At 41.5% G+C, this 26,730-nt stretch overlaps 1 protein-coding gene across 4 annotated transcripts; it reads left to right on the forward strand.

The window, feature by feature from the left end:
- Positions 1-998: 998 nt before the first annotated feature.
- KLF3 (KLF transcription factor 3) lies at positions 999-26,030 on the forward strand. Of its 4 annotated transcripts, none has more exons than XM_088163270.1 (7): positions 999-1,090; positions 5,840-5,878; positions 12,615-12,714; positions 18,095-18,590; positions 19,469-19,619; positions 23,987-24,147; positions 25,285-26,030. In XM_088163270.1, the coding sequence occupies exons 3-7, from the start codon at positions 12,658-12,660 to the stop codon at positions 25,464-25,466; spliced, it is 1,047 nt and encodes a 348-aa protein (XP_088019396.1). In that variant the 5' UTR covers positions 999-1,090; positions 5,840-5,878; positions 12,615-12,657; the 3' UTR covers positions 25,467-26,030. The 4 variants fall into 4 exon arrangements, with proteins under 4 accessions (XP_088019396.1, XP_088019395.1, XP_014726513.1 ...); XM_088163269.1 differs by having other exon boundaries at positions 12,618-12,714; XM_014871027.2 differs by lacking the exon at positions 999-1,090 and adding an exon at positions 1,122-1,799.
- The last annotated feature ends 700 nt before the right edge of the window (positions 26,031-26,730 follow it).

Here is a 26,730-nt window from a genome sequence, read left to right on the forward strand (position 1 = left end):
CCACTGGCTTATGCAGGAAACAAAGCATGTAAATAAATGAAGACCTGCCAGGTGACCTGTCCACCCATAAGACGTATCACTGGCTTTTCATATGTCCACGTTTTCATATGTCCAAGCAATTAACACTGAACAGGGCCTTGCCAAACACAGCATTTGCCTCTTCCTTGGTCTCATGATTAGATACCATACATTAGTAATGGGAGAACATGATTTCTATATGGCACACTACAACCACTGTAAGCACGCTACATTGAATAAGTGGCAGCACTTTTCCTTAACCAGCGGAATTGATACAGTCAGACAAGGTAATTTTTTTTTTAAAAAGTATTGCTCCCAGTGAAGTTCCTCGGTCTATCTGTGGATATAAGTGATTCCCATTTTACAGAGAGAGCGTGCAGTGCACTCCGCTGAAAAGTCTCGAGCAGCAAGCGCAGTCCTAGGGCAGAGCCAGCGCCCCGTCGTACCGCGCATCCCCGTGCGGGGAGCGGCCCCGAAGCGCAGGTATCCCCCGGGCAGGGCGGGAATCCCCCGGGCAGGGCGGGTATGCCCCGGGCAGCGCAACCCCCCGGCCCCCGCACCGCTCCCCGCTCCGGCACCTCCCGCTGCCAGCGCAGCCCGGAGGAGGGGCGGGCCGGGTCACGCACACACACCTGCCCCGGGCCGCTGCCAGACGCAGGGCTGTGCAGGCAGGGGCGGCACGGGTGGCGGAGGGAGGGGATTGCCGCCTCTGGCGACGGGGGTCGAGTTGAGGGAAGCTGGCAGCACCTCTCCCCGCCAGCCTCTTTCCCTCCGGCGGGAGCGCACCCGAGGCAGGACGGGCTGAGCGCAGCCATAAAAACCACCCCGGCACGGGCCTCAGCAGCCGGCGATCCCGGCGGGCGAGCCGCCAAGCCGGGGCGGAGCCGGGCCGACACCTCTGCCCCACGCCCGCCGCGGTCCGGCCCTCGCCCCGCCCGGCCCCGCCACCTCCCCCGGCGCGACGGGGCGCGGCGCGGGCAGCCCGCGGCGGCAGGGCCGGGGAGCCGCCGCCCGGCTCCGCGCCCTTTCCCAGCTCCCGCCGGCGAAGCCAGCTCGGCGGCAGCGGCCCAGAGTGAGCACCTCCCTTCCTTCCCCCCGGGCGCTGGGTGTTGCTGTTGTTTTGCTGCCGCCGCAGGTCGGCCGGGGTGGACGCGGAGGGAGGGGAGCAGGGAGGGGTGCGCTGTGCCGCAGGGCCAGTGCCAGGTGCACGCCTCTGCCTGACACACGGGCGGGGAGGAGGAGCTGGACGGGCAGGTTTGTCGATGGGGCGGCCCCGCTCCCCTCCCCTCTCCTCCCCGGGCTGCTGGGGATAATTAGTGTCTGTGCGAGGCTGTCTGCCCCCGGGAGGCAGGGCGGGCGCGCAGTCAGTGCGTGCCCGGCTGTTTGTGAGCGGTGACTCGCCCCGGCCCCTCGGCGGAGCCTCCACCCCGCGGGCGGGGACCCGCCCGGCCGCGCTCCCTGCCGTGACCCTCCCACCGCCACTCACCCCGCCGGCCCGGGGAGCCTGGCAGGGCGAGCGGCGCCGGCGTCATGTGACAGTGCGGCCCGGTGCCAGGAGCCCGGAGGGAAGGCGAGCGGGCGGAGGGCGGGAGCGGGCAGCTCCTCCTCGCACACAGAGCCGGAGACACCGCCGAGCCGCCTCAGCCGCGGGGACGCGGGACACGGGACACGCCGGCCTCGCGCCTCGGTCCCACCGGAGCGCCCCCACCCCCGCCACCTACCGCGACCCCCGGCTGCGGGAGTCGACGGAGCCACGGCGCGCTCCGCACCGCCTGCCGAGCGTAAGTGTGAGGGCGGGGGTAATGCAGGGGCCGGGCTGTGCCTGCTGCGGGATGGAGGTGCCGGAGGAGGAAAGTTTCCAGGCGCTGCGAGCGGCGCGGAGCCCGAGGCAGCGCGGTGATGCCGCAGGAGCCGCAGCCACGGCGGGGGTAGCGGGAGCTGGGTCTCCGTCAGGCCGCAGTTGCGGGGAGGGGGGAGCAGAGCTCGCCGCGGGGGCTCCCTCCGTGGAGCCTGGGAAACTCGCGGTGCGGCCGGCGGGAGCCGGGGGCGGAGGCCGCCGCTGTCCGGCGCGCCCGGCGGGCGAGCAGCGCACCTGTGTGGCCGGCGGGGCCGCTCGGGGGGCGCCTTCCCCGGCGGGAGGGCCCGCGGGCCGCCCGCCCCTCGGGGCCGCTCTCCCGCCCAGCGCGGCCGCGGCCCCCGGCCTCTCGCCGGGGCGGGACAGGCGCGTCTTCGGGGAGACACTGAAGTGCCATCGGATCCCGGACGGGATACAGCGCCCGACCAAAGCGAGCTGGAAAGTACAGCGGGCTCGCTCGGTTTCGGGGGCGACGGGATAGGTGCCAGGGCAGGAGCTCGCGTCCGGGCCGTGTCCCACCCGTAGCGCGAAGCGGATCGGCAAGCGCCATGTCCCCCGTTTAACTCTTGGGGAAGTCTAGGATGAAATCGGCTCCCAAAAGCCTGCCCCCCGTATTGTCACGTCACCTTAGCACCGCTTGGCCGCCATGCAGGCGAAGGTAAAACGTGGGACAGCACACTAGCGACGTGTGGAGTTAGAAATAACCTTTCTTTTGCTAGATGCCTTGTGTTGGTTTTTTATTTTTCAAATTTTCATTTCTGTTTATTTTTTGGTTTTAACCGAAATGGGAGTAGGAGTTACTTGCCTTGGACCAATGTCAGGTGAGTGCCTGGCACAGCCCGGGAGCCCTGGCAAAGGAAGGCTCAGCAACAGGAGCCTGTGCTGGGAGATCACAGAACCTAACTGGAGCTTGGGAGAAAGACCTAGTTCAGAATAGCTTAAGTGGTCATTCAGGAGTTACACTAAAAAATACATTAAATTTGTTTTGTGCACTTCCCTTTTGATTCAGGTACTGTACCTCTGTGTGTTTTATTCACTTCCTCACCTTTGAAAATTTAGGAAGTGTCACTGTTTGTGGAACTGAACTCTGAAGGTTTAATTGTTGGGAAAAGTTGAATTTGAGTGGCTGATAGGAGAGCTCTGAAGACTTGAAGACTTCATTTTAACTAATATTCATAAATACACATTACCTGTATTGAAAAGAAAGAACTACATGGCCGCTGACTAGTGACTTTTCCATCAAATTCTTTTAAGATACTGTTGTGATAATCACATGAGCAGCTGGTACTTGTGTGAAAGGAATTACATCTGGATTTGATAATCTCACCTGACCCAGACGACACTTATTTCAAATTAGCTTTCACCTTGTATTTTTAAGAATATATTGTATCAAAATATCAAAAATATATTAAAAAATAGTATCAAAATATTAAAAACCCAAACTGACTTGAGTACCCTTTTTTTTTCACAAGCAGGCAAATATTTCTGGGTCTTTTTTTTTCTCTGTGCGTGCTGTTATATCTATGGTTGAGATCACTAGAGAGACTGGGGGTAAGGGCAAGGGGTGGGGGCAGGAAAGAATGCTAAATGGTCTCTCCCTTTCCTGAGAATCCAAGCAGATTTTCTTGCAAGTTGCAGAGCTGCAAGGGAGCCCTTAGGTACTGTGAACATTTGACCTAGTCAGCACCTGTTTAGCCAAAAGCAAAAGCCTTTAAATAAATAAAGATGTGAGTGAGATGAGTTGACGACTCAGTGATAATAGAGATGTTATACAATCACCAATTTACCTATATTTGCAGTTATTCAGTATGAAGAAGTAAGGAACTGATACTATTGGCATAAAACCTACACCCATGCCTTGCTGTGTAGATGCTGTACTAGCCAGTTATTACCCCATGTTCATTATTAATCTCCAACCTTGGAACCCCCCAGCATTCCTTGGTATTACTGTGGTACTCATCCACATAATTTGCTCTTAACAGTCTCACATTTGATAATATCAGATGTCCCACCCGTAGTATGTAAATAACTGATGCAAGGTATCTAAAAGAAGAGAGAGTATTTGAAACTGCAGCTTTGAGGAAAACAAGTGTTGAAGTTACTCTGGTGCATGAAATCTAGACCATTTGTGCTGTTCCTCTGCTTCAGATTACTTCATTTATTCAGCTTTGTATGTGGATGCTTCAAAAATAAAAGTAGTAAACTCATGGGAAATTAGGTTCTGAAATGAAGTCTGCCTATGAAAATAGGGATGTGGAAGGTTAAGCATATGATGGCTTAGAAAAATATTCTTGGGTGCAGTAGGTGACATTGGTCCTCAGCTATGGAGCTGTATAGAGCGTGAGTGAGCCACTGTCCAGGAGCAGCCCCAAGCTTTAAAAATCCTTCCTGCAATGGCCTCATCCCCCAGCTCTGTCTGCGAAGAAGGTGCTTACTGCCAGGCTGGGTACTGCCTCTTTGATGTCATGAAGCCAGAGCTCTGTGTAGCTACCGGCACTCTGTAAATACAGTAATAAACCAACTGGTCTAAGGGAAGGTTTCAGCGAGTCCTCCTGACCTGTGGTGTCTTAAAATCTCCTGCTCCTTCACGTTAAGGGAGCCTGTTTGTAAATAGGGCAGGTCCCCTGCATAAGGACAGTGTTTTCATTCACACCCAATGAACAAACACCTCCACCCACTGTTGTTGTTTTAAAAGACTCCAGCTGCTCATGAATATAGGGTCAGGGAGAGCCGCCTAAATGTTTCTCTGTGCTTTCTCCCCAGCGCAGCCAGCAGAGCTGTTTCCTGTTCTTTGTTTCAAGGCTGGGGTTTGCGTCACACATTCCAAGTGGCATATGTGGTGCTCTTTCCTGTTTCAGACTGTTTTCTGGCAGTTCGGTAGCCTCGTCCAGGCCCCTTGTCACTGCCCCTCAACTCCCAATCCCCACCCGATGAGTTATCATGTCTCTACACACTCAGGATTGCTTAAGATGCCTGCGTTATGTCATAACGAGGTTTCCAAGTTAACCTTTAACGCGCGCCTTCTACTCCAATATAGTTATGGGGGTGAACTGGAGTTTGTAGCTCTCTTCGTTGAAAACTTGAACTCGAGTGTCCAGAAAGTTGTGAGCCAGTTTTCTGCTCTCACTTGCTCATCAGCTGATCTGGAATAGCTCCATTAAAGTCACAGAGTTGCACTGATGTATAAAGAATGTAAGTAAGAAGAAAGTTCACATCTGTAGGCTCATAGTTATGAGAGGGTTTTAACTTCAGCCCTTACTCAATCTGAATGGCTCACTATAAGCACTTTGTATTTCCAAATCTCAAAAGAAGTAGTATTTTCTCCTTATATAGGCTAGGAGATTCATTGTCTTCCAGATGTAATACAGAAAATGAGGCACTGCTAACTTTTCTTTGGCATTAATAAGTACGGCTGTCCCACGTTTTGCATTTTTGAAGGCTTAAAAGTAATTGTTTTACTTCTGTTTTTATATTTATCTTTCCCCCTCACCGTGTTGCAGGCAGACATAGTGAAAAATTGGGAAGAAATTGAGAAAAAATTGAATCTTTCTTTTGCTTTGAATCTGACAGAAGAAGAACTAAAGGATCCAGGCCAAAGCTCACTGAAATCGAGAGAAAAACTTGCATTAACTTCAGTGTGCCCTGGATGAAAATGCAAGATGGAGTATTTATTCTTCTCTGTCTCTTATGGGCTGGAATATGTATGGTTTCTGTACACACAGTAATACTCCCACCCTTTCATTTTACTCTTTTTTTTTTCCCCAGTAGTTTTGAGAGTAGTCTTTTAGTTCCTGCTCTTGCTCTTCTGGATGCTACAAGTTAGCTGTTTGAGATCACTGAAAGTATCTTTAGGAAGTATCTGAAGTACACACTTCAAACTTCTTTCAGAGCTTAATTGTATATGAAAAAAAAATATTGGATTATATGCACATACTTAAGCAAACTTTTTTTTTTTTGTCTATTCAGAAATCCAGATAAAAAGAAGTATTTGGCTACACAGTTTTGGTAAGTTGTTTATTGATTATTTTAATGTGTTGCTCTCAGTTGTTTTTATTTTGTTGTTTTTTTTCTCTTCGTTTTAGAACATCATGGATGAGTTTGCCCAATAGAACACAATTACATATTTTAATGTATTATCTTATACTGTTAATTTGCCCAAGATTTCAAGCAGTTAATCTTTTTTTTCCAACGACAGAGGAAAAGACTTGCATTTAACTGTGTTTGATATTGGAAACTGCTGTATAATAAATGCAGTAAATTTTGTGGTTCACACCTTTTTGTAGCCAGAAGTTCTATAAAATAGGGAACTGAGGTTAAAATTATAATAATTTTTGTAAACCAACTTTTAAATATTAATTAACATCGCTAACAGGAGGTCTTTTAGAGTTCTTTTATGCTGTCAGCATTCAATCTTTGTGTTTTCATTCCGAGGCTAGTTGCTTCCAATCCAGAATATGAAGTTTGGCAGAGCTGGTTTTAGGAGAGATTTAACTCTTCCCTGTGAAGCATTCACTTGATGTCGAAGCTTCCTTTGACATTTTTGTAGCTGTAGGTGATATGTCCCAGGGGAGGGAAGTGTAAGTGTTAGATCAGCCAATTGGAAAGACAAAGCTCCAACAGGTTTTAAATAGTAAACTTACTCAGAAGGGAAAAAACCTCCAACCAAAAGCATGGTCTGGCTGTCATGCAGTCAGTGTATGTTACCAACCAACTAACCTGATCCATGAAGACATGATAGAATTTCCACTTTTAAAGAGTCTCAGCTGCTTTGATCACTGTCACGTTTGTACCCACTACACTGTCCACCTCTTTTCCGTGGTTGCTTTTTTTAAAAATTTCCTTAGGTTCATAGAAGTTCATCAGCATTTGCCCTGTATTCAGATTCTTGTTCAAATCAGTCATTTAGGTTGTTACTCATAAATGTATACTTCCTCTCTCTAGCATTAGATTTTCTTTCTTCTCATGCTATAAAAATGTTGAATCTCTTTTTCACATTTCCTGAAATAGCAGAACCCTTGAAATAAGAGAACAGTATTTTTCCCTCACAATTAAAAGGTTTAATATTTCTCCTTTTAAATTATCTTAAAAATTAACCTCTAAAGAAAAACACAACAAGAAAAGCGAAGTTCAGTTTGGAAGGGAAAGATTATCATACCATTCCACATAGTTCATTTGTTTTCAAAAGTCTGATCTTTTATCCTTATAGACTGTTTCTCCTTCTAAGAAGTAGCATGGACAGGAAACCAGACAGCAGTCTGCCCTGATAAGGGAGAATATTGTCTAATGGAGGTGCCTCAAGAGCTTTTCTTTCTCCTTTTAGGTTCAGTGAGTATAGAAGTAAAGGTTGAACAGGGTTTACATGGGCTCAATTTTTCCTTGGTAAAGAAGGTATTTTCTTAACAAGCACTTCAAGAACATTTTTTCCCAAGGTTTTTACATACAAGAAAGCCATTTCCAGACACGTGGCTTCAAAGAGCCTGCAACGGTATTATCAGAAATTTAATTGAAATACCGATTAGTCTGTCACATGTCAAAGCAGTTCTAGGTCAAACAAGGTGACATCAACAAAGTTACGATGCGCAAGCTCTGCAAAAACACAAATTTTTCAGCCTGCTTGCAGTCCTGAAAGGAGAAAGATAAAAGATTTTCAGGTCTTTGCTAAGAAACAAATATAGTTTGAAGTACTAAATACCAGAATTCTATAGAAATGCTCTTTTTTTTAATGCCTATCACTAAAACTTTAAGAAGAAAATTTTTGCCTAGGTACCTTTCTCTTTTACAAAATATTCTAACTTTTTCAACAATGTTTATTGTTACCCGGTGGAAATCCAGCAAATAAACAAACACAGAAAGCTATTGATCAGTAGAGCATTTTCTTGGTGTGCTGGTTCTTGATGATTGTCCTTCTGCTCTGTTCCTCATGGTCTGGCTGCTGTGGTCTCTTCCCACAGCACCATGTCTGGACCTTAGTTGCTTTGGCCGAGTCTGACTGCTGTGCTGAGCTGGAGAGCTTCTTTGCCTGCTGCTGTTTTGGGGTCAAGTGCAGTTAAGCACTTGCTTACTTCCCATTAAAGTTAATGGAACTTTAGAAACACTTTTGCTGACTCAGGTCTTGATGAGCAACTAGTACAACGCATGCAAACATGTTATGAGCTCTGGAAAACAGCTTTTGTACCTTCTGCAGGGAATGTTTGTCTCAGAAACTGGTTCCTCTCTGCCAAACTCTTTGGAGGTTCCACTGAAGACAGCTTCTCACCTGGGTTCAGAAAACCTCTCTTCCCATTTGCATTTCATCAGTGGAGAATCTTCTGATACTATTGCTTTTGCCTTGTATCAGAGGAAGTTTGAATTGAGGTTCACAGAAATCATAGGTTCAGAGCAACAGGTCTGAGTCTCAAAGTGCTTGGACTGAAGAGCTTTTGCAACGTGACAGTATTTGCTGCTGGATTCTAACAGCTCTGCAAGAGCTGCAGTTGCTTGCAGAGGGCATTCATGCAGTGCTAATTTAGCAGATACCATTACATTATTCTGTAATTGTACTGACAGTAACAATCATACCTTGAAGCTTCTAGACAAAGACTTGCTGTACATGGGGCAGCATTCCCTTGCTTCCCCCGGGCACAAAGACTGAGGAAATAAACCCTGTACGTGTTCTCAGGCAGAGTGAAGAGGGACAGAATGTATGGTCACCACCCCCCTGTCTGCAACTAAAGTCAGTCACTGACTGCTCTTCCAGGTATTTAATGAGAGAACAGGCTTTATATTATAATAAACCTTTGTTACTGGATGTGCACAGTCAAAACTGGCCCTCCACCCCACCCTTTCCTTTCATAACAGGTCTGCGGAGTTGGTGGACCTTGAAGGTAGATGTGCAGGGCTGCTGGGAGTAGCTGCACTGCGGTTGCCCTTTTCCAGCTGTTCTGCAGTGTAGATGTGTAGTCTGAGTGCATTTTTTAACCACTTTGCACATTTCATACAGGGTAAATAATCCATACAAGCCCTTAATATCAAAATACACGTTTAAGTACTTTTAAGCTTTCATTTAATCTTAATTATGTCTCTGAAACAATAAACCATACACCTGCCAGGAAGTTAATATTGAGAAGTGTTCAATCCTGACAAGGTGATGAACTGTAATGATAATGAACTTCACTTCTGTAGTGGATACTTTGCTGTATGTTGGATCATAAGGGCAGAGTTTGTGCTGTCTTCACTGGACTTCAGATAGGACAGTATTGAGGGACTTTGCCTGGACTTTACCTTGCACCTGTCCTTATTTGCATACAAAACCCAGTTGCTTAATTCGTCTTTCTGAAGTATAGGGTGTGAGGAAAATCTTATCAAAAGCTGTGTCCTGTTTGGACAAGTTGGACTGACTTGGCAGAGATCCACAGGGTGGAGTGAATGGGAGGAGGCAAGAAAGTAAAACTGGGTGGCTTGTTAGCAGAAAAAAAGAGGGAGAGCAAAAAAAAAAGAGAGGGTGGAATGTTTGCTTACTGGATTGCAGTTAATTATTTAGTTTCAGATTACATTCATTTTAAATTCTTTTACCTCACATGAGAAAACCCTTTAATGCAAAACAGTTCAGCTAATAAAGTCAAAGATAAAAGTTCTTATTTTGTAATACATTTAACATGATTTTATTTTTGTCACCTCACCAGTTTTTCCAGAGCACCTCAGGAATAAGAGATGATATTTTGATATTCCAGAAATTATTTGTCTATACTAAACAATTTGCAGGCTTTCAAACAAGTACATTCTGAAATCACTCTGTAAAGCAGAACCCAGCTGTTTTTTCATTCCTCTGTAACAGAAACAGATAAGACTGTTTACCTTCACTATTACCCCCTTCTCAAATGTTTAGGAAAGACTGGGAAGTTTTGAGTTAATAGGCATGATTTTACACAAATACTTGGAAAAACTGCCTACTTTTTAGTAGAAGTACCGTGCTTTATTTGTGTGTGAGTGTACCTGCACATATTTACTCAAGAGTGTGGTCCAAGCTATCAATTTGGAGCATTATTTTTAAATACAAAGAAGAGTCTTTTGTGAGTTTATTTACAGCCTTAGAAAAACGTAATTTTGAGCTAAATTTTAAATGCCAGATCCAAAGCTGACTTATATTGACTCTGTAGCAGTCCTACAGGACCAAGTGTTACATCTTAATTAATTTTCTGTTGTAGAAAATTTGTTTCCAGTCACTATGAAATGGGGAAAAGAAACCTGCTTAAGAATAACGTGATAAAGAGTAACATCCTATACTCTGATGCAGCATAGTAAACTTGCATTAAAGTAAAGTTTTGCTCTGCTGTTCTCAGATGACTGCACTTGGGAAAGATTGAGAATTACTTTTCACTTTTGTTCAGAGTAGTACACTTCCTGTTGTCTATGTCAGTTTAATTCCGCACAGTGATTTAGAGCTGTCTCAGGAAACACAGAAATGTGTAGCATGACATGTGAAATGTGTATCAAGTGTCTTTACACACTTTCTTGGAGTAAAAGGTGAAAAGGAGTAATTCTTAAACTGAAGAAAATACGGTTTTGGAATTACAAAAATTACAGAAAGGATGAGCATCATTGCATTTACTTAGAACAAATTTTCTTTCTTTCTTTCTTTCTTTCTTTCTTTCTTTCTTTCTTTCTTTCTTTCTTCTCTTTCTTCTCTTTCTTCTCTTTCTTCTCTTTCTTTTCTTTCTTCTCTTTCTTTCTTTTCTTTCTTTTCTTTCTTTTCTTTCTTTTCTTTCTTTTCTTTCTTTTCTTTCTTTTCTTTCTTTTCTTTCTTTTCTTTCTTTTCTTTCTTTTCTTTCTTTTCTTTCTCTTTTCACCTTCCTTCACTAAAGTACAAATTGGTGTGTTACTTTATCTATGCACATACAAGATAAAAATCAAAAGTTTCTGGAAACCTGAAAGAAATTAGTTCCAAATTCCTATGTAGCAGCTCCAAATGGCCACATTTTACTGTAAATTCTTTTCGTGTCTAAGAGTACAACTTTTCTGTTTTCACAGTGCAGATGAATGTGTGAGAATATGAATGATGCATAGATAGGTGGATATATTTCTGGAAAGTCGGTATTCTGAAACATTAGTTCTAGCTATGTGACATGTTGAAACTTGAAAAAGATAATTAGATAACAGTTATCTAAATAATAACCATTCAAAGAAAATAGTATAATTAATAACCTTCTCACGACCATACTTAAGGTGTTTACAGAATTATCACAACTTTTAGCAAATAGTGTCATGCTACATGACTGCTCCCAAACTAAAACTACATATCAAGTTTAAACTGAAAATTTCATTAAGCTGCATTATTTTTTTCATTTTGCAATTTGTTTTTGTCAGGCCTTCAACTTTCATAAGGTGAATTATGAATATACTATAATTTACTCTGCTGCTTGTTTGTTTCCATTATTCAAAGTGCACACTGTTGTAATATATTTCCAGAAGTCTTTAAACTTAACCTGAATAAAACGGTAGACTTGTAACAACTCATGCCATCTTTCTCTGGAAGCTCTTAACAAAGTTTGTTAAACAAATATTAACTGCAAAATTGTTCATTAGCGTAAGCTTATTAGAATCGTTTTAATTTGAGCAAGTACATCTCTAAATGTTCATTTACATTTCTGGGAGAATTTCCCAGCCACAGCTACAAATCTGTTGGTGAGCCTTCAGCCTGTCCTGCGGGGTGAGTTGCAGATGGAGTCTGGCTGTATTCGCTTCTTTCCAGTGCCATCTACCGGCCACATTGAATTTGTGTCTTTTCCTTTTGTCCTCGCATCTTAAATGAGATTGTACCGCTTCCAGGCAGGGCTGTGAAGTCTACGGGGCACGGTCAGAACTTGCTCCTTTGACATCAGTCAACCTCGAGTGATTTATAAACAGCTTGGCAACATCTAAATGTCATTGTGAACAACTTCCCTTTGCTTCCCCTTAGTTTCTCTGTGTACCCTTATGCCTTTACCCAGAAGTATCTCCTTTCCTTCCCAGTATCTTTCCAAGATGACCATGGCAAATGTGTAGTATGACAGTTATGACATGCTTTATGCTAAGTACTTTTATTTCAGGTGTTTAGAGATTGGAGAAGTAAGGTTGAACACTAGGAAAAAAACCCCTGAAGCTGCACAGAATGCAAGCAGATTTTTTTAGTGCTTCTATTTTCACAGTTAGCACAAATAGTTGTTGAATTGTCAGTAAATCTATTATGTTATAATAACTGATGCATTTTTTTCTTTTAAGTCATTGTAGCATGTTGAATGTAGTCCAAGTTAGTCTTGAATTTTAATCTTTTTTTTGCATCAGTGCAAAATCAGTATCAGTGTCACTATGTAATCTATTGAGTGTTTCTGTTAGGACTTTTAGGAAAGAGACATCCTCTCCACAATCAGTTCACTTGTATAAACAAAATTATTCTGAGGTTGTAATGCTGATGAGAAATGTTTGGTCTAAACAGTGATGTGTTAAAACACTTGACAGCTAATGAAAGTGAAAATTCTGTGGTCTTGGTGTGCTGACATGCACAACAAAAATTCAATTTGACTTTCATTAATGTGACTAGATGTCCCTTTGTTTAAATAGCAATTTGGAAAGAAAAAACTTGCAATAAATTAAGCCAATGATTTAAAAATCTGTGTTAGAGATGGATAAATATTCACATTAATCCAACAAAATAGTAAATTCTCTTCAATTCAGAAAGTTGATTCGGGTATTTCCTGTGGCTTTCTAACACCTTGTCTTTCCCCAGCAGGACAGAACCTCAGAGGCATCAGAACAGGGGAATAAAAAAGATGCTAATGTTTGACCCAGTCCCTATCAAGCAAGAAGCCATGGAGCCTGTTTCAGTGGTAAGACTTTTCCAATATATTGGCCCTAAAGATGACTCTTTAGTTTTTTCACCTTTAAATTCATATTGAGATGTAATTAAGCTTTGGACTAGCTTAGGAAAGCATGTGAAGCTATATTTTGCTCTTTGTGCAATCAGGTTCACATTCTAGAATAAAACTTCTGTAGTTTATTAATTTATTTCCTTAAATCACCTGACCAGTTGCCTATCAGAGGAGTGTCCATGTATTCCTGAGCCACTGCTCCCTCCGTAAATATCATCTCTGTAGCTCATGCTGCTGATGGTGCTGGGTTGAAATTAAGTTGCCACGCTTCATGGTGAATTGACAGTATCCTGTGGTTTCAATGTTACACCTGTGAACTAAGTGAACAGCTTCTTGCTGTGCCTTTTTCTGTTTTTCTCTTGGTTGTGGTGACAGGTGGTCTGGCTAACTCTGCTCTAAATAGCAGAAAATTAATCCTGCAAAAACCCAAACCAACAATGGCTTTTTGCTGGGTGAACTGGTTGCACTACTTTACCAAGTGAATAGATGAGAACTAGGGCAGTGGAGAAGGAACGTGGGAAAAAAAGAAGTGGAGACACTTCTTTAAAATTGAATTAATTTTCCATGAACTTAGAGTATAGGGTTGTCTCAGAGAAGAGTCTGATAAGCAATAGCAGCAGGAACATGTAGGTGGGAGCAGTACAGTGAGAATTGTGATGATACAGGCTGCTGCTGAAACAGTAGGTGGTTTTGGCTTTGCTCCCTCCATACCAGCTTTGTGTCTCCTTTGTTTGACTGAAGAATTGTGTAGTCCTAGAATGATTTGGAACCTTTGGATCAGCTCACTGAATGGTCAGAATTGCTAACCCACCAAAAATACTCATTTTTTGTCAGGTCAGGAAGCTATCTGACTCATTCTGTGCAGCTGCTCAATATTAGAGCAAGGGAATGGGGGAGGATGAGGGAACAGGACCTCCCCTTTCAGCTTTTAGCCTGCAATAACAGATTAAGTGTAACATGAAATCACACTCCTAGAAAGGCTCATCCATTAAAAGGGTGAAGTCAGTGAGTATAACTGAGAGTGCATTAAACTTGTGTTCTGAATTACATCTTTTAATGGAAAGTCTGTTTCCTATTTTATTTAAAATAAAGAATAATTTTCATAAATTTAAATGCATCTGTAAGCAGTCTGATTTCTTCAGTGCTATTGACACTTCTGGGAGTTAAGATTATATGCATATTAAAATTACAGTTTGACTTTCGTGGAGGTTTATTTGCTGGAGAGTAATGATAGAAAAATAACTGTCACTGAAAGTTACAAATATGACGAATTCCAGTATTTGGGTCAAGAAAGAACTTTAGTATTGGCCAGCCTGTCTGTCACTTTAATCACAATTATTGTGTAACTATATTAAGATTAGTGGTGATTATCTACTATAATCTAAGATTATCTAATGGTGTCCATTGAAATCAGAAAAGAGGCCGGTTTTACAAAAGAAGGGTCATTGCTGTTTCTTGGGCCGCTTTTTGTGCACATCTGCCTTCGTCTCCCAAAGAAGGTTCTACAATAGTCTGGGGTTCTGCACAGGATACACAAGTGTCCCAAACAGTTGTGTGCTTCTGCCAGATGGGCAAGGTCCGTCCCTCAGAAGGCTCACCAGGAGAGGAGTGAGCAGATGAAGGAAAAACTGCAGTGGGAAGAAAAAGGGAACATTTCTGAGCCAAGTCATTTCAAGACTGGTGTTCCAAGTATTGGTTTTTCTATACCATATCCTTCTCCTAGTGGTGTGGTGCCTTCCATGTGTTGGATCTCTGGAGTCTTCTCATAAGTAATTGTAATCACTCTGACCAGCTATTAAAGACTATTCAGAGCATTTTACCACATCTCTATGTTTTTCTTTTTGCCATTGCATAAGGAAAAAAAAGGCAGAAAAGAAAAAGCAGAAAATCCAGAGGAAAGTATGGTTTCTGAGTGAAGTTTCATCACTGGACACTACTTCATTTTCCCTCAGGCTGAGGACCATGTGTGTTTCAGCTTCTGTACACACATAGGCTGCTTAGCCCTAAGCCCTTGAGCTCCCCAGCTGTTCTTGGTTTTGGGCTTCCTTGGAGCCCTGGTGCCACAACAGAAACTGCTCTGGAGACACCTCTAAAGGGAGGTATTGTGATATGGAGAGAACATGGGATAGCAGCCACTGAGTGAGTTAGTTTTCTTGACCACCTTTTGAGGAGGTGGAATGAGAGAGAAACTGGTAGTGTGATGTTGAGAAGTGCTAAACAGAGCAGTATGGGCTAACATAATCCAGAAATCTAAAATCAGGATTATTTGTATTGCACCTTCCGTTCTGATAGAATCATTAGGGGCCAAATTAAATTAAACCCCTTAGGAATAACTCATTCTTCTATCTGAATGTACACTGTAGGTGTAAAGTCTATCTGTCTTTAAAACGTCAGAGTAGTTGGAGTGGAAGGAGGAAGCTGGTAATAGTTTTGACACCACTGTGTTTCAGGGTGTGTGGCTGAAAGGATTAACTATACTTCTCAGGTGACTGAAGCTTGTACCCACACTGTTTCATCACTCAGCAGCTCATTCCATTTATTGAAATGGATTATTGAACATATATTATGATTGTTCTTAATGAATTACTGACAAAGTCATCTGAGTCCTACCTAAATGACTACCTATTTGCTGCAAGGACTTTTTAAACATTTGGACAAATACCAGTTAGCATTTGGTGAAACAAGTTGCTTTTTTGTTTGAATTGGGAAAAACCGTTTTTCTCTGTGTAGTAGAGTAGTAGAGAAAAGACTTGGTCAGGCACAAGAAGTATGACACTGGTTATGTGGGTCATGATGATTAGATTTATTGGTAATACAGTATCTAAATACTGCCAATGCAGTATATAATCTAATGAGGTCTAAAGATCTTGTATATATAAAAGCATGTTCAGCTAGAAATGTCTTTGGCCTTGAAGGATGCACAACTACAAAAACAAAGCACCTGTGAACTACTTCAGGGTTTTATCTTTGTATGTGACTGAATCTTGGCATTTTTACTCACCCATCCAGAAGTGAGTGTTCCATTCTTCACTGTGGGCATATTCTGCTGGCCTCCCTACTGGGGAGGGGGAAATCTGCCTGGAAGCTGCCCACAGTCTCAGGAGACCAGTTTGCCCAGTGTCCAGCAGCATTTCTACCCTTTTGCAGGCTGTGCACCAAAATCAATCACAATCATCATCCCTCCCCCATCAGAGAAGACATAAACTATGTGAGCATCCAGACAGTTATTCCTCAAATTCCCACGGAGTGTTCTTTGGTATTGTTCTTCAATAAACTCATTGGCCAAAAGAATTCCTGGAGATTTAAATTTCACAGGCCTTTTTCTTTTTAGCATTCTTGCAATGGAATTAAAGTTCACAGGCAATGACATTGTGATCATCCCTGACAAACCTGCAGCACTGTAAATGCACTGATGCTTAGTGGTGGAATGTTTACAGTTTGTTAAAGCTGGGTGAACTCTGCACTGTAAATCAATAACAGGAGTTTTAATAGAAGTATTTAATGATTCTTCCCTGTTAAAATTTTGATTTTTTGTTTATGCCCATAATTTGATCAGATATAATAGATACTAAATGCTGTTAAATATTAAATTCTATCAATATTTAGTGGTCTCCATCACTTAGAATGCTAATAATTTCCTTGCTTGGCTCAGCAGTGCTGGCAAGTCTACAGACAGCACTTCTTTCAATAATGACATTTAATAAAATTCTGACAAACTAATTACCATGAAATATGAATGTTTCTATAGATGGAATTTGTAAGAATAGTCATAAAGAGAATATATAACTTTCAGAGATTTTTAAAGTGGTATTTACTGTTTGAAGATTAATCACCATTGTATGTGCTGCTTTATTTGAATGTTTTATGGACTGAGTGACTCAGCTTTGTTGTTTTATCACAGTGCTATGAATGCAGGAGGAAAATTTCAATATTTTCTAAACTCAGTGTTTCAAATAGTAACTGAAAAGAAGAAAATTACATTTGTGTCATTTTGCAAAAATACCTCCAGTTAACATTGACATTTAAAATGAACCAAGTGTTCCCTCACAGGGAAGACAGAGGTAAGGAACCAGGAAGATGTATTGACAGAAGTGTTCACCCCAGGAAGAAAAATAATGGAAATGTTATGGAAATAATTTTATGAAAATAAAGTAGTTTTATACTTCTGATCTGCTTCACTTTATACCATTTTGAACATTTTTCTAGTTCCACTCATCAAAAATATTTTTTTTGTGCCAAAGAAGTAATTAGTTTCTTATTATTAGTTTACTTACCCAAAATCCAAAGATCGCATTTTATTTCAAAAAAGTTGACAACACGACTAAAAATTTGTGTGCATTGCATTTTCTGTGTCTCACTGTGTGTTAGAGCATCACATCAGTTTCCATTGTGGGTTAGCTGTTAATAAACAACCTCAGTTTCAACAGTTTTTGAGTGCAGTATTGGTCTGTGTATTTGTTTAATAATACTGCACTGTAATTTAATGTTAATGCTTCTTGGTTTACAAAAATCACTAGATAGGTGTGTGTTAGTTATATAATACATACATATATATATATATATATATATATATATATATATATACACATGTAAATTATTAGTAAATTTAAGAGATCATCAAAGGTCAAGATTAGCTTTGGGGTTTATGTTATAATGGGAACTGCTACCACTAACAGGAATATTCTTCCAACACACCAAATGTTTATCCTTGTACTCATTTTCCAAAATTAGACTGGCTAGTTAGCTGCTTTATATCTCAAAAATTAGAAAGGTTTAGATTTATCTTTTGCACTCTTTGAGTTTCTTTACTTATATAGTTAGCTGAGTATTTTCTATTGATTGTTGGGTTCAGATTCATAATTTCTTTCCTTAGTGATGATTGCTTTTCAACTGCTTTAGCAGTTGATTGGGACCCATTACTTGCAAGTCTAAGCCCAGCTGAACTCCCCTCTTGCCAGAATTGATGATCCTCCATATGTAGTTATATGCTTGGCATAGCAGATGTATCTCCCAGGTCAGTTAAGAAATGTACACATTAATATATGACAGGCAATTTTGAAGGGAGAAAAATAGTTGAATAAGCCTCGACGATTTTTTTTATAATCTGTTTTACATTGCTTCTGAAACGGTTAGTGAATCAGAACTTGATTAGCTTCCTGCGTGTGGAATCTGAGGCTTTATTTAATTCAGTGTTATTTAGAAAGTACATTAAAGTGTTTTCTTGAAACTTCTTCATTTTGCCTGTTTTATTGGCTGCCTTTCTTTTTCAGCAGTAGCTGTGTGTATGTGTTGATTTATTATTTGATTTTCTGTATTTCTTTTCCACTCCTTCTGACAGTCATACCCATCCAATTACATGGACCAAATGAAGCCAAACAAATACGGCGTCATTTATTCTACACCAAGTATGTTGCACAATAAATTCTACTCAAACCCTGAAGGACTATCAAATGGAATCCAGATGGAGCCAGTAGACCTTACAGTAAATAAACGGAGCTCACCACCTTCAACTGGAAGTTCTCCCTCTCCACTAAAATTTCAGACTGTGCATAGGAGAAGTTCACCTGGATTGACTCTGTCCTCCCCCAGCTCACCTCTCAGTAAATTCACACCGTCACCCCCAGGAGTACAGCCTCTCTCTATGCCCATAACAATCCCACCTGTAATGGCCGCTGCTCTTTCACGCCATGGACTGAGAAGCCCTGGGATACTCCCGGTTATACAGCCTGTTGTGGTCCAGCCAGTTCCTTTCATGTATGCTCCCCATCTCCAGCAGCCCATCATGGTGTCCACAGTTCTTGCAGATGAGATGGAAACTCCAAGTAGCATGCAAGGTTGGTGTTGTCAGAATTCCTTTTTATGCTGTCTCATCCCAGCAAAATAAGACAAATATCCAAGCACTTGGTTTCTGTGGGTTGTTTGCATTTTAGGAAGTGGAACATAATTCCTGTTCTTCTAAAATAAACAGGCATAGAATTTGTTGTGTAAATATTTTAGCAGACTTACCAAGGTCACAGGATCACAGAATCAATTAGGTTGAAAAGACCTTTGAGATCATTTGGTCCAGCCTGTGACCCAACACCACCTTGTCAGTCAGATCGTGAGCACCACATCCAGCCTTTCCTTAAACACCTCCAGGGACGGTGACTCCACCACCTCCCTGAGAAGCCCATTCCAAAGTCTAATCACCCTTTCTGCAAAGAAATTCTTCCTAGTGTCCAAACTAAACCTCCCCTGGTGCACTTTGAAGCCACTTCCTCTAGTCCTGTGTCTAGTTGTCTGGGAGAAGAGGCCAATCCCCACCTGGCTGCAACCTTCTTTCAGGCAGTTGCAGAGTGATAAGGTCTGCTCTGAGCCTCCTTTTCTCCAGGATAAACAACCCCAGCTCCCTCAGCTGCTCTTCATAACATTTGTTCTCCATACCTTCACCAGCTCCATTGCTCTTGCTTAGAGCAATGCTCTCGTGTATATATCTTTTGAAATGTGGACTGATAATAATGTCAGACTGATGAAAATGAATGGAAGTGTTTTGAACCATCGTTCTTCAGGAGATAACTAAAACTGAAAGATTTTGTATTTAATATAAATAGTCACAGTAAATGTAGAACTGATGGATTTGTTTTAACTATACATCTTTATATATATTATTTATTTCCATAACTCTTCATAATTTTTATGTGTTGCCTTCCCTCTCCTATCCTCTCCCCTACAGTGCCTGTCATTGAGTCTTATGAGAAGCCCACCCTGAAGAAAACAATCAAAGTAGAGCCAGGAAGCGAACCATCAAAGACTGACTTCTATCCTGAACAAATGTCACCTCCAGCAATGACCTCGTTGTCTCCTCAGCAAGTAATGTTACAAGAGTAAGTAGCTAACAGTAGTCCCAAGATCAGCAGAGGACTGGAAAGCAGTTCACTACAGCAGTTACCAGTTCTGAGGAATGGGAAGGATTGTTGCTGTGTTTTAGAACATATGATAAAATACAGGAAAACGTTCATCCCTCCCACCACTATCACTGTGAAATGTGATTTCAACTTTCTTTTCCACCTTCTTCAGCAATACAGGAGTTGATATATATTTATACATTGCAATAGATCTTCCATTTATAAAATGTATTTCTAAAGTGATGAAAAGGCCTAATTCCACAAGTTACTGAAAGTAGGACTCCCAATAAGGCAGTGATAACCTACTTACGTAAAACCAGCAGCAAAATCGAAAAAAACTTGAAAGACAGTTCATGCTGATATCTCTGTTCATGCTACTTAATATGCCTTTCTTTAAAATCAGTGTTGTGACTTTCTCTTCTTGGAGGACCTCTTTGTCTTTTCAAAAATGTTACCTTCTTGGTGGGAAGAAACTCTTCAGGCTTACAAGTTCTGTGTATATCCAGTGAAATTGCATTTTTACCTGAGGCCATTGTTCTGTGGGTGATTTTTTTGGCAGCTCAAGTAGTTTATGAAGCTTTCTTCCCTCACAGCCACTTGTTTCCATCCCAATATTAACTCATTGTGCTGGTATAGCTGTTACTGGGGCCGCTGCGTGAACTGGATCACAGATCTAATGGGTTTTAAAACAGTGCTGTTTGCAGAAGAAAGGACAAGGGCTAGAAGAAGAAATTAGGTCTGAGGCATAAACTTTTTAATTGAAAACATTAAAAAATTCTTAAGAAAGTACCTGCGAAACCATGGGCACCCTTCCATTTCCTGTTTTCCTAGGAAAAATCTTGTCAACTTACTAAAACCATGGAATGACCCAGAGCCTGGCTCATCCTTCAGCAGGCAGTGCTCTGGGTAGGCAGGCAGGCTGCCAACGTGGCTCTGGCAGGAGCTGAACCTGGGAGCTGAGCAGGGCTTATAGCACAGAACCTCAGAATCCATTTCTGCACTTCCCTCTTACTCACTGTCACCCTTGGAGGTGGTTGTGTTTGACCTCACCTCATGGAGTAAGGGAAAGAAGGCTTCAAGCCAGACACTCAAAACCCAGTGTCAGTATGGTTCAGAGAGAGAAAGAAAAGCATAGGTTGGATGGATGGTCTTATTTCCTCCTGAACGCTGCCTCTTCCTCCTGCTCATGGCCTTTGGGTTCTAAAGCACACCACACCACCAGGGCTGGCTGCATTCCACTACAGCCTTCTGGTGGGCACCCCTCCATGTCTTCAAACAGTCTAGATACAGCTCCTAGACTGTAGGCTCTTTCCAATTAGTTCCCAGCTAGCTTTTATAAATTATATGCTGTTTCTTTTAAATTGCCTTATACATTTTATTGTAATAAACATAAAATAGTAAACATGCATGTTTACTAGTTGGTAGCTTACCTTCCGTAATGGACCTATCACACAAGGGAGTCAGGTCTTTATGTACCTGAAACTAACTACTGCTAGGTCAGGACTATCAAATGATTCAGTTTATTTTTTGTCTTTGTTAAGTCTCTTTAACAAGAGCAAACCAGTAAGTGCTGTTCCTCGATACCACACCCTTCCTCCAGGGCTGAGACTTCTGCAGACTTGTCACCTGCGTTAGTGATTTGCATTATTTATTTCCCAATGGGTCTAGTTTCCCCAGGAAACCCATCCACTGAACAAAGAATATAAAATTTGGTATAATGTGTAGATAGCTTTGTTACAGAACACATTTGTATGTCCATGTTTCCACAGCAACGCGCCTGCTTGCCCATGCAGAGTGTTATGTTCATGGAGATTCTGTCCTTGCTTAAATTGTAACAGCTTACATTGCTCTGTAGCTGTCCTGTCCTCTAGTTCTTGCTCCTAGAGCCAGCCCTTTCAAGTTCACATTCTGCTGTTTCCAAAACAAGTTTATAAATTGTATTTGTTATCGTTAAAAAAATACATAGACAACTCACACAAGTTACAAGATTAGATGCTTAAACCTTCATTTAAAAAACGTTGTCTCATAGCTTTATAGCTATAGTTAGGCATTGAAGTTTTCATCACTATTCATTGGTTCCAACTGCCCAGAGTGTACTATTCAGACACCTAAGCTACATTAAAGGGGCATAGGAAACCTTTAGTCTCACTGAAGGGACTTCATTTAAGACTTTTAAGTGACTTATTTTGCTTCAGTGTTAGCTTTTGGCAGTATATCTTTCTGTATCTGGATATCTATATCTATCTATATATAAATAATATTGGTGGCATTTCTGTAGGGATGACTGGACTTTCTTCTGGTATGTCTGATAATCGATGTAACTGCAGTTATTTCTAAAATCAAACTTGAGGTAATAATAATCTCTGGCCAAATATAAGGAGCCTCATTAACATATTTTCATGCAAGTTTCAAAGTCTAAGTTATGCTGTCAATATAGTGTGGTCTGTGGTAAAGAAGAAAAAGGTGTTGAAATTTTAATGTAATTTTTGGAAGATATTCTTCTCTATTGAAAAGTGACACTTAAATGGGTAGACTTACATGAGCTTACATCTGGTTATAAAAGAGGAGATGAAAGAATTAGGGCTGTTCTTTTATTATTGGCACTTACTTAATATTTACTTAATATTTACCTCTGAATTTGACAACACCCTAACATTTTTTTAAAACTGCCACACCCTATCTGATTATTGATAATATTCTGTTGTCTTGCCAGCCTCCTCTCCCATAAGGGGAAAAGGAGACATTCTCAGTGCTTTTTCCAAGCACTTATAGATGGAAAATCTAAATCACAAATGGTGTATGGCAAATACCGTTTTTCTCCCTTTTCCCGGATGTTACCATGTCCAGGACTAGCCTCCACACATAACGATTTAAACCAAGTCTGTCTGCTGTCCTAAGCCAGAGCTTGTCCAAAAAGACTGGTATGCAGCTGCATTAAAACTGGGCATTGCTTTAGAGAGCCATTTCTTTGGAAGCTAGAAGCCTGCCTTCCTATTGAAATGTGTACGTCTCTGTCTAACATCACCATCTGGGGTTTCCTGCCATTATAGTATTTTTAGCTAGATTTAATGTGTACTTGAAGAGTATATCACTCAATAGTCACAGAACTACCCATGAAAGAGAATTTAGCTCCCAGTTTCCAGCTTCTAACTCTTAAGAAAAGAATCAATAACAGAATTCAACTTTTCCCACATGGGTAATCCCCATCCTGCTGCTGCGGGGTCATAGCAAAATCTTTAGTTCTTAAGCCATGCAGAAGATTTTCTGTCTTTAGCACATTCCCTTTATTTTTCTGAGAGAAGTAGGAATTCAGTGTTTCTGAAAATTAGGCCCTAAAGGAACTTTGAGTAAGTAGCCAGCAGAACTCAGTGTTATAAAACAAGCTGATTGCTAAAAACATGTGAAATACAGTAACTTAGAAAAGATGGGAGTTCTTAAAAGCTCCATTCTGTTGAATGGAGGAGCTGCTTTTGCAAAAAGGAATGCTAATATCTGCACGTTACATTCTACACGTACCTGTTTGACAAACATACGTTTTGTAAGATTGGTGTGGAAGAAAGGATCAAGGTTGTCCCCAGTTCTACAGCAGGGATGTCATTCAACAGGCAAAGGCACCTTTTGAGAAGCTTGTATGTTTCTGGACACGTGAGCATTTATGGGTTTGTTTGTGGCAGGAGTCCACATGTAGTTCATATATGCCCTACCTACCTGTACCTGTGAGCTTCTAAAGTGAAAAATTATGTTTATGAAGGTGGAGGGACAACTTCAGACATCCTGTGGGTGTGCCACACAGGCTAAGCTCTACTTTTAGGAATTGACGTCAGTGGTACAAGGAGGCCGCACCCTGCTGCCACCACCAAACAGGAAATTCTTAATTACATTCTAAAGGAGTGGCTGGAACAATAAAGATTGGGTTCTGCTTTGAAACCCTAAAGATACAATTTCTTTAATAATATGGAATAGCTGTTCCCAATTACAATCAAATTAGTTGTATTTGAAGGAAAAGAAATAGTGAACAAATGCAAAGTTCACTCAGGGTTTAAGAAATCTGAGTTTGACTGAAAAACATGAAGTTGTAAGGAGCTTTTCCTCTAAGTTTTAAAAAAGAGCTAGGAAGTAGTAAAAATGGCTAGATCATGCCACAAAGTGAGTAAACATTTAAAAATATTACTGCTAAAATGCACAAAATTTGCGAAACCCTGTTGAATTTTTCGACATGCATGTAATGTTTTGCTTTCTGCCAAGAGACAGAGTGGTAGTGAATAAAAGGCTCTGTTGTGAATCATATTAGCTGAGGTTTGCTGTGCTAAATGTTTTTGATTTTTAACATTAATTTGACTTTGCAGGAATCACCCTTCAGTTATAGTTCAGCCAGGAAAGAGACCTTTACCTGTGGAATCTCCGGACACACAAAGAAAACGCAGAATACATCGATGTGATTATGAAGGCTGCAACAAAGTCTACACTAAAAGCTCCCACCTGAAAGCTCACCGAAGAACCCATACAGGTTTGAGCGTAGCTATGCTTCTCTTTCATCAAGTCTATGGTAGAATAGTAGACTAAGCTTGTAATTTCTGCTAATGGCCAGGTGACCACACGTGTAAATGACAAAATGACAGAAGGTAGATCTGGCATTGTTGTGAAAATAATTATTGGCTGAGCAAAAGGCAGAGGACATAGTAGGAAAAACCTACAACAAGAGACTGTAAGCCAGAACAGGTTCACAGTGCATGCTGATGTGTTTTACATTCACTGGCTCTTCACTCATTTTGTGTCCAGTTGCTTGCAGTTTACTCAAACTGCACACCCTGTAAACACTAAATCAGTTCAAATTGCCCTGCCTCACCTATGACATCACTGTCAAATTTGACTGTGATTTCTATGGGAGTAGCCCATTTGCAAGTCTGGACCATATGCCAAATGCAAGCACATCTGCTCCATGGAGATGCTAACCACTGCAATAGTGGTTTTTTTCTGAATGAGTGTTCCAGTTAGCATCCCCATTTCTATTCTCCACAGAAATGTTCATCTTGTCATGCTGAATGAATATATACACATCCAAGGTTTTTACAAAGATACCTCTTTTAGGAAAAATGGAGCCCAGTTCATGTCTATTGTGCATCAAGCCAGCCCTTTACCTGTTGGGCAATACAGTGGTGTTAAAGGAGGAGGATGACATATTAGTAATGATAGAGTTTGAGGTACGTGCAATAGTGATGCCAGTCATTTACAGTACATTAAGTTTCAGAAATCACAAGATTTCTGCCTGTTGTGCTTTATGGTAGCACAGTCCTTACCCCCAGAAATCTAGAAAATGAGATCCCTGGTTTGAAAATACTTGAACAAATGCTTAAACCTTCATGCTTCTGGGCTTCATAAGACAAAACAAGTGCTAATATGGCAGAGAGAGGAACATAGAGACAATAAAAAATAAGTTGTGGCAGGTAACAATTTTTGGTCAGTTAATTTCGACTGCACAGTTTCTAGTGCAGAGCACTCATCAACTTTGAGCTGTTTGGAGGCTTTTTGAGTAAGCATTGAAGTACTTGCTGAAATTTGGCAAGGCAGTAGAATAAATGTCGGATTTATGTGTGAACTTAGGGGTTCATGTCTTAAATTCCCCCTTCCGTGTTTCCTTTTCCAGGAGAAAAGCCGTACAAATGCACTTGGGAGGGATGCACGTGGAAGTTTGCTCGTTCCGATGAACTGACGCGGCATTTCCGCAAGCACACGGGAATCAAACCCTTCCAGTGTCCAGACTGTGACCGGAGCTTTTCACGTTCAGACCATCTTGCTCTTCACAGGAAACGCCACATGCTAGTCTGAATGTCTTCTGTCCCTGACTCCTGTCACACTTCTTTTGTTTTTTACACATGCATTTTAATTTGGATTCAGCTGGTCTGGATCTCTGAGTTTATACCATTAAAAGCTTACGTATGGTCAGTAACAGGTGTTATCTAACCCTTCTATGTCCTTGCCACGGGTCAGACCTAAAGAATGTGAACACTTCTTTTTTCCCCCTGGGGATGCTAAGCAAACCCTTTCTGCATTCAGTATGTTTATTGTATTTCATTTGTGAATAAGGGAATTTTTAAACTAACAGCTTTTGTTGGTTTCTTCGTATAATCAACTCAGCATATACTGATAAAATAGTAAATGTTATTGAATATCCAAAATGCTAGTCCTTGCCAGAGACTATTATTTATGTGCCCTGTAAGGGATACACTCTCATTTTATGTTCAACAATGCAATGAATGGACTTTCCCAGCTGTGTTGATTTCTACAATGTGATTAATACAAGAGTTTTAGAAAGACACCTGATTTAGAAATCCCCAAACAGTGAGTAATGCTGAGGAAATAAATCTAAACAGTATAATTACTTTACAGAAAGATTGAGTCATAGTATCATTTGCCCCAGTCAAGAAGAAAAATGGGCAGGAATTGGCCCGTACATAATACTGTGCATCTAAACCAATGTCATCTGTCATCTGTATTACAGTGTAGTATATATCCTTGTTTTTATTGCATAATGCCCCGGTGCATTTGTTAAAGGAAGACTTTGTGTGACTCTGTATGTCTGGTTTCTGTGCAAGTGTATGGATGGAACACACACAGTTGAGGAAACAGCTTGAAGCTGAGTCAGGGGTTTACCATAAAGTTTTTCACCCAGAGGGTGGTTGGGCACTGGAACATGCTTCCCAGGGAAGTGGTCACAGCACCAAGCCTGTCTGAGTTAAATGTCTGGACAATGCTCTCAGGCACATGGTGTGACTTTTAGGGTGTCCTGTGCAGGACCATGAGTTGGGTTCTATGATCCTGATGGGTCCCTTCCAACTCAGCATATTCTATGATTCTATTATTCTATGATTCTATGATTCTATTATTCTATGGTACTCTCCTGTGATTTGGCATTAAATGACATTCATGGAAACCTGCTGCACCTCATTTCAGGGATATAGACTATCCCCCTAAAATTATGCCCCTGCATTTCTTCTAAATAACTTTTTTTTCTCTTTGCTATACTTCTGAAAATAGCAATCATTAAGTAAAAAATGAACTATATTGTTGTGCAACTATATTGTTGCTCTGA

Source organism: Sturnus vulgaris, chromosome 4, assembly GCF_052056855.1.
Source record: "Sturnus vulgaris isolate bStuVul1 chromosome 4, bStuVul1.hap1, whole genome shotgun sequence".
Lineage (NCBI taxonomy): Eukaryota > Metazoa > Chordata > Aves > Passeriformes > Sturnidae > Sturnus > Sturnus vulgaris.

What these genes read in the sequence shown, in the direction of transcription:
- KLF3 (XM_088163270.1), top strand. Translation starts at nt 12,658, where the DNA reads ATGCTAATGTTTGACCCAGTCCCTATCAAGCAAGAAGCCATGGAGCCT. An exon ending in AACTCCAAGTAGCATGCAAG is followed by an intron (nt 18,591 to 19,468) that starts GTTGGTGTTGTC and finishes TCTCCCCTACAG; the next exon opens with TGCCTGTCATTGAGTCTTAT. An exon ending in CAGCAAGTAATGTTACAAGA is followed by an intron (nt 19,620 to 23,986) that starts GTAAGTAGCTAA and finishes TTGACTTTGCAG; the next exon opens with GAATCACCCTTCAGTTATAG.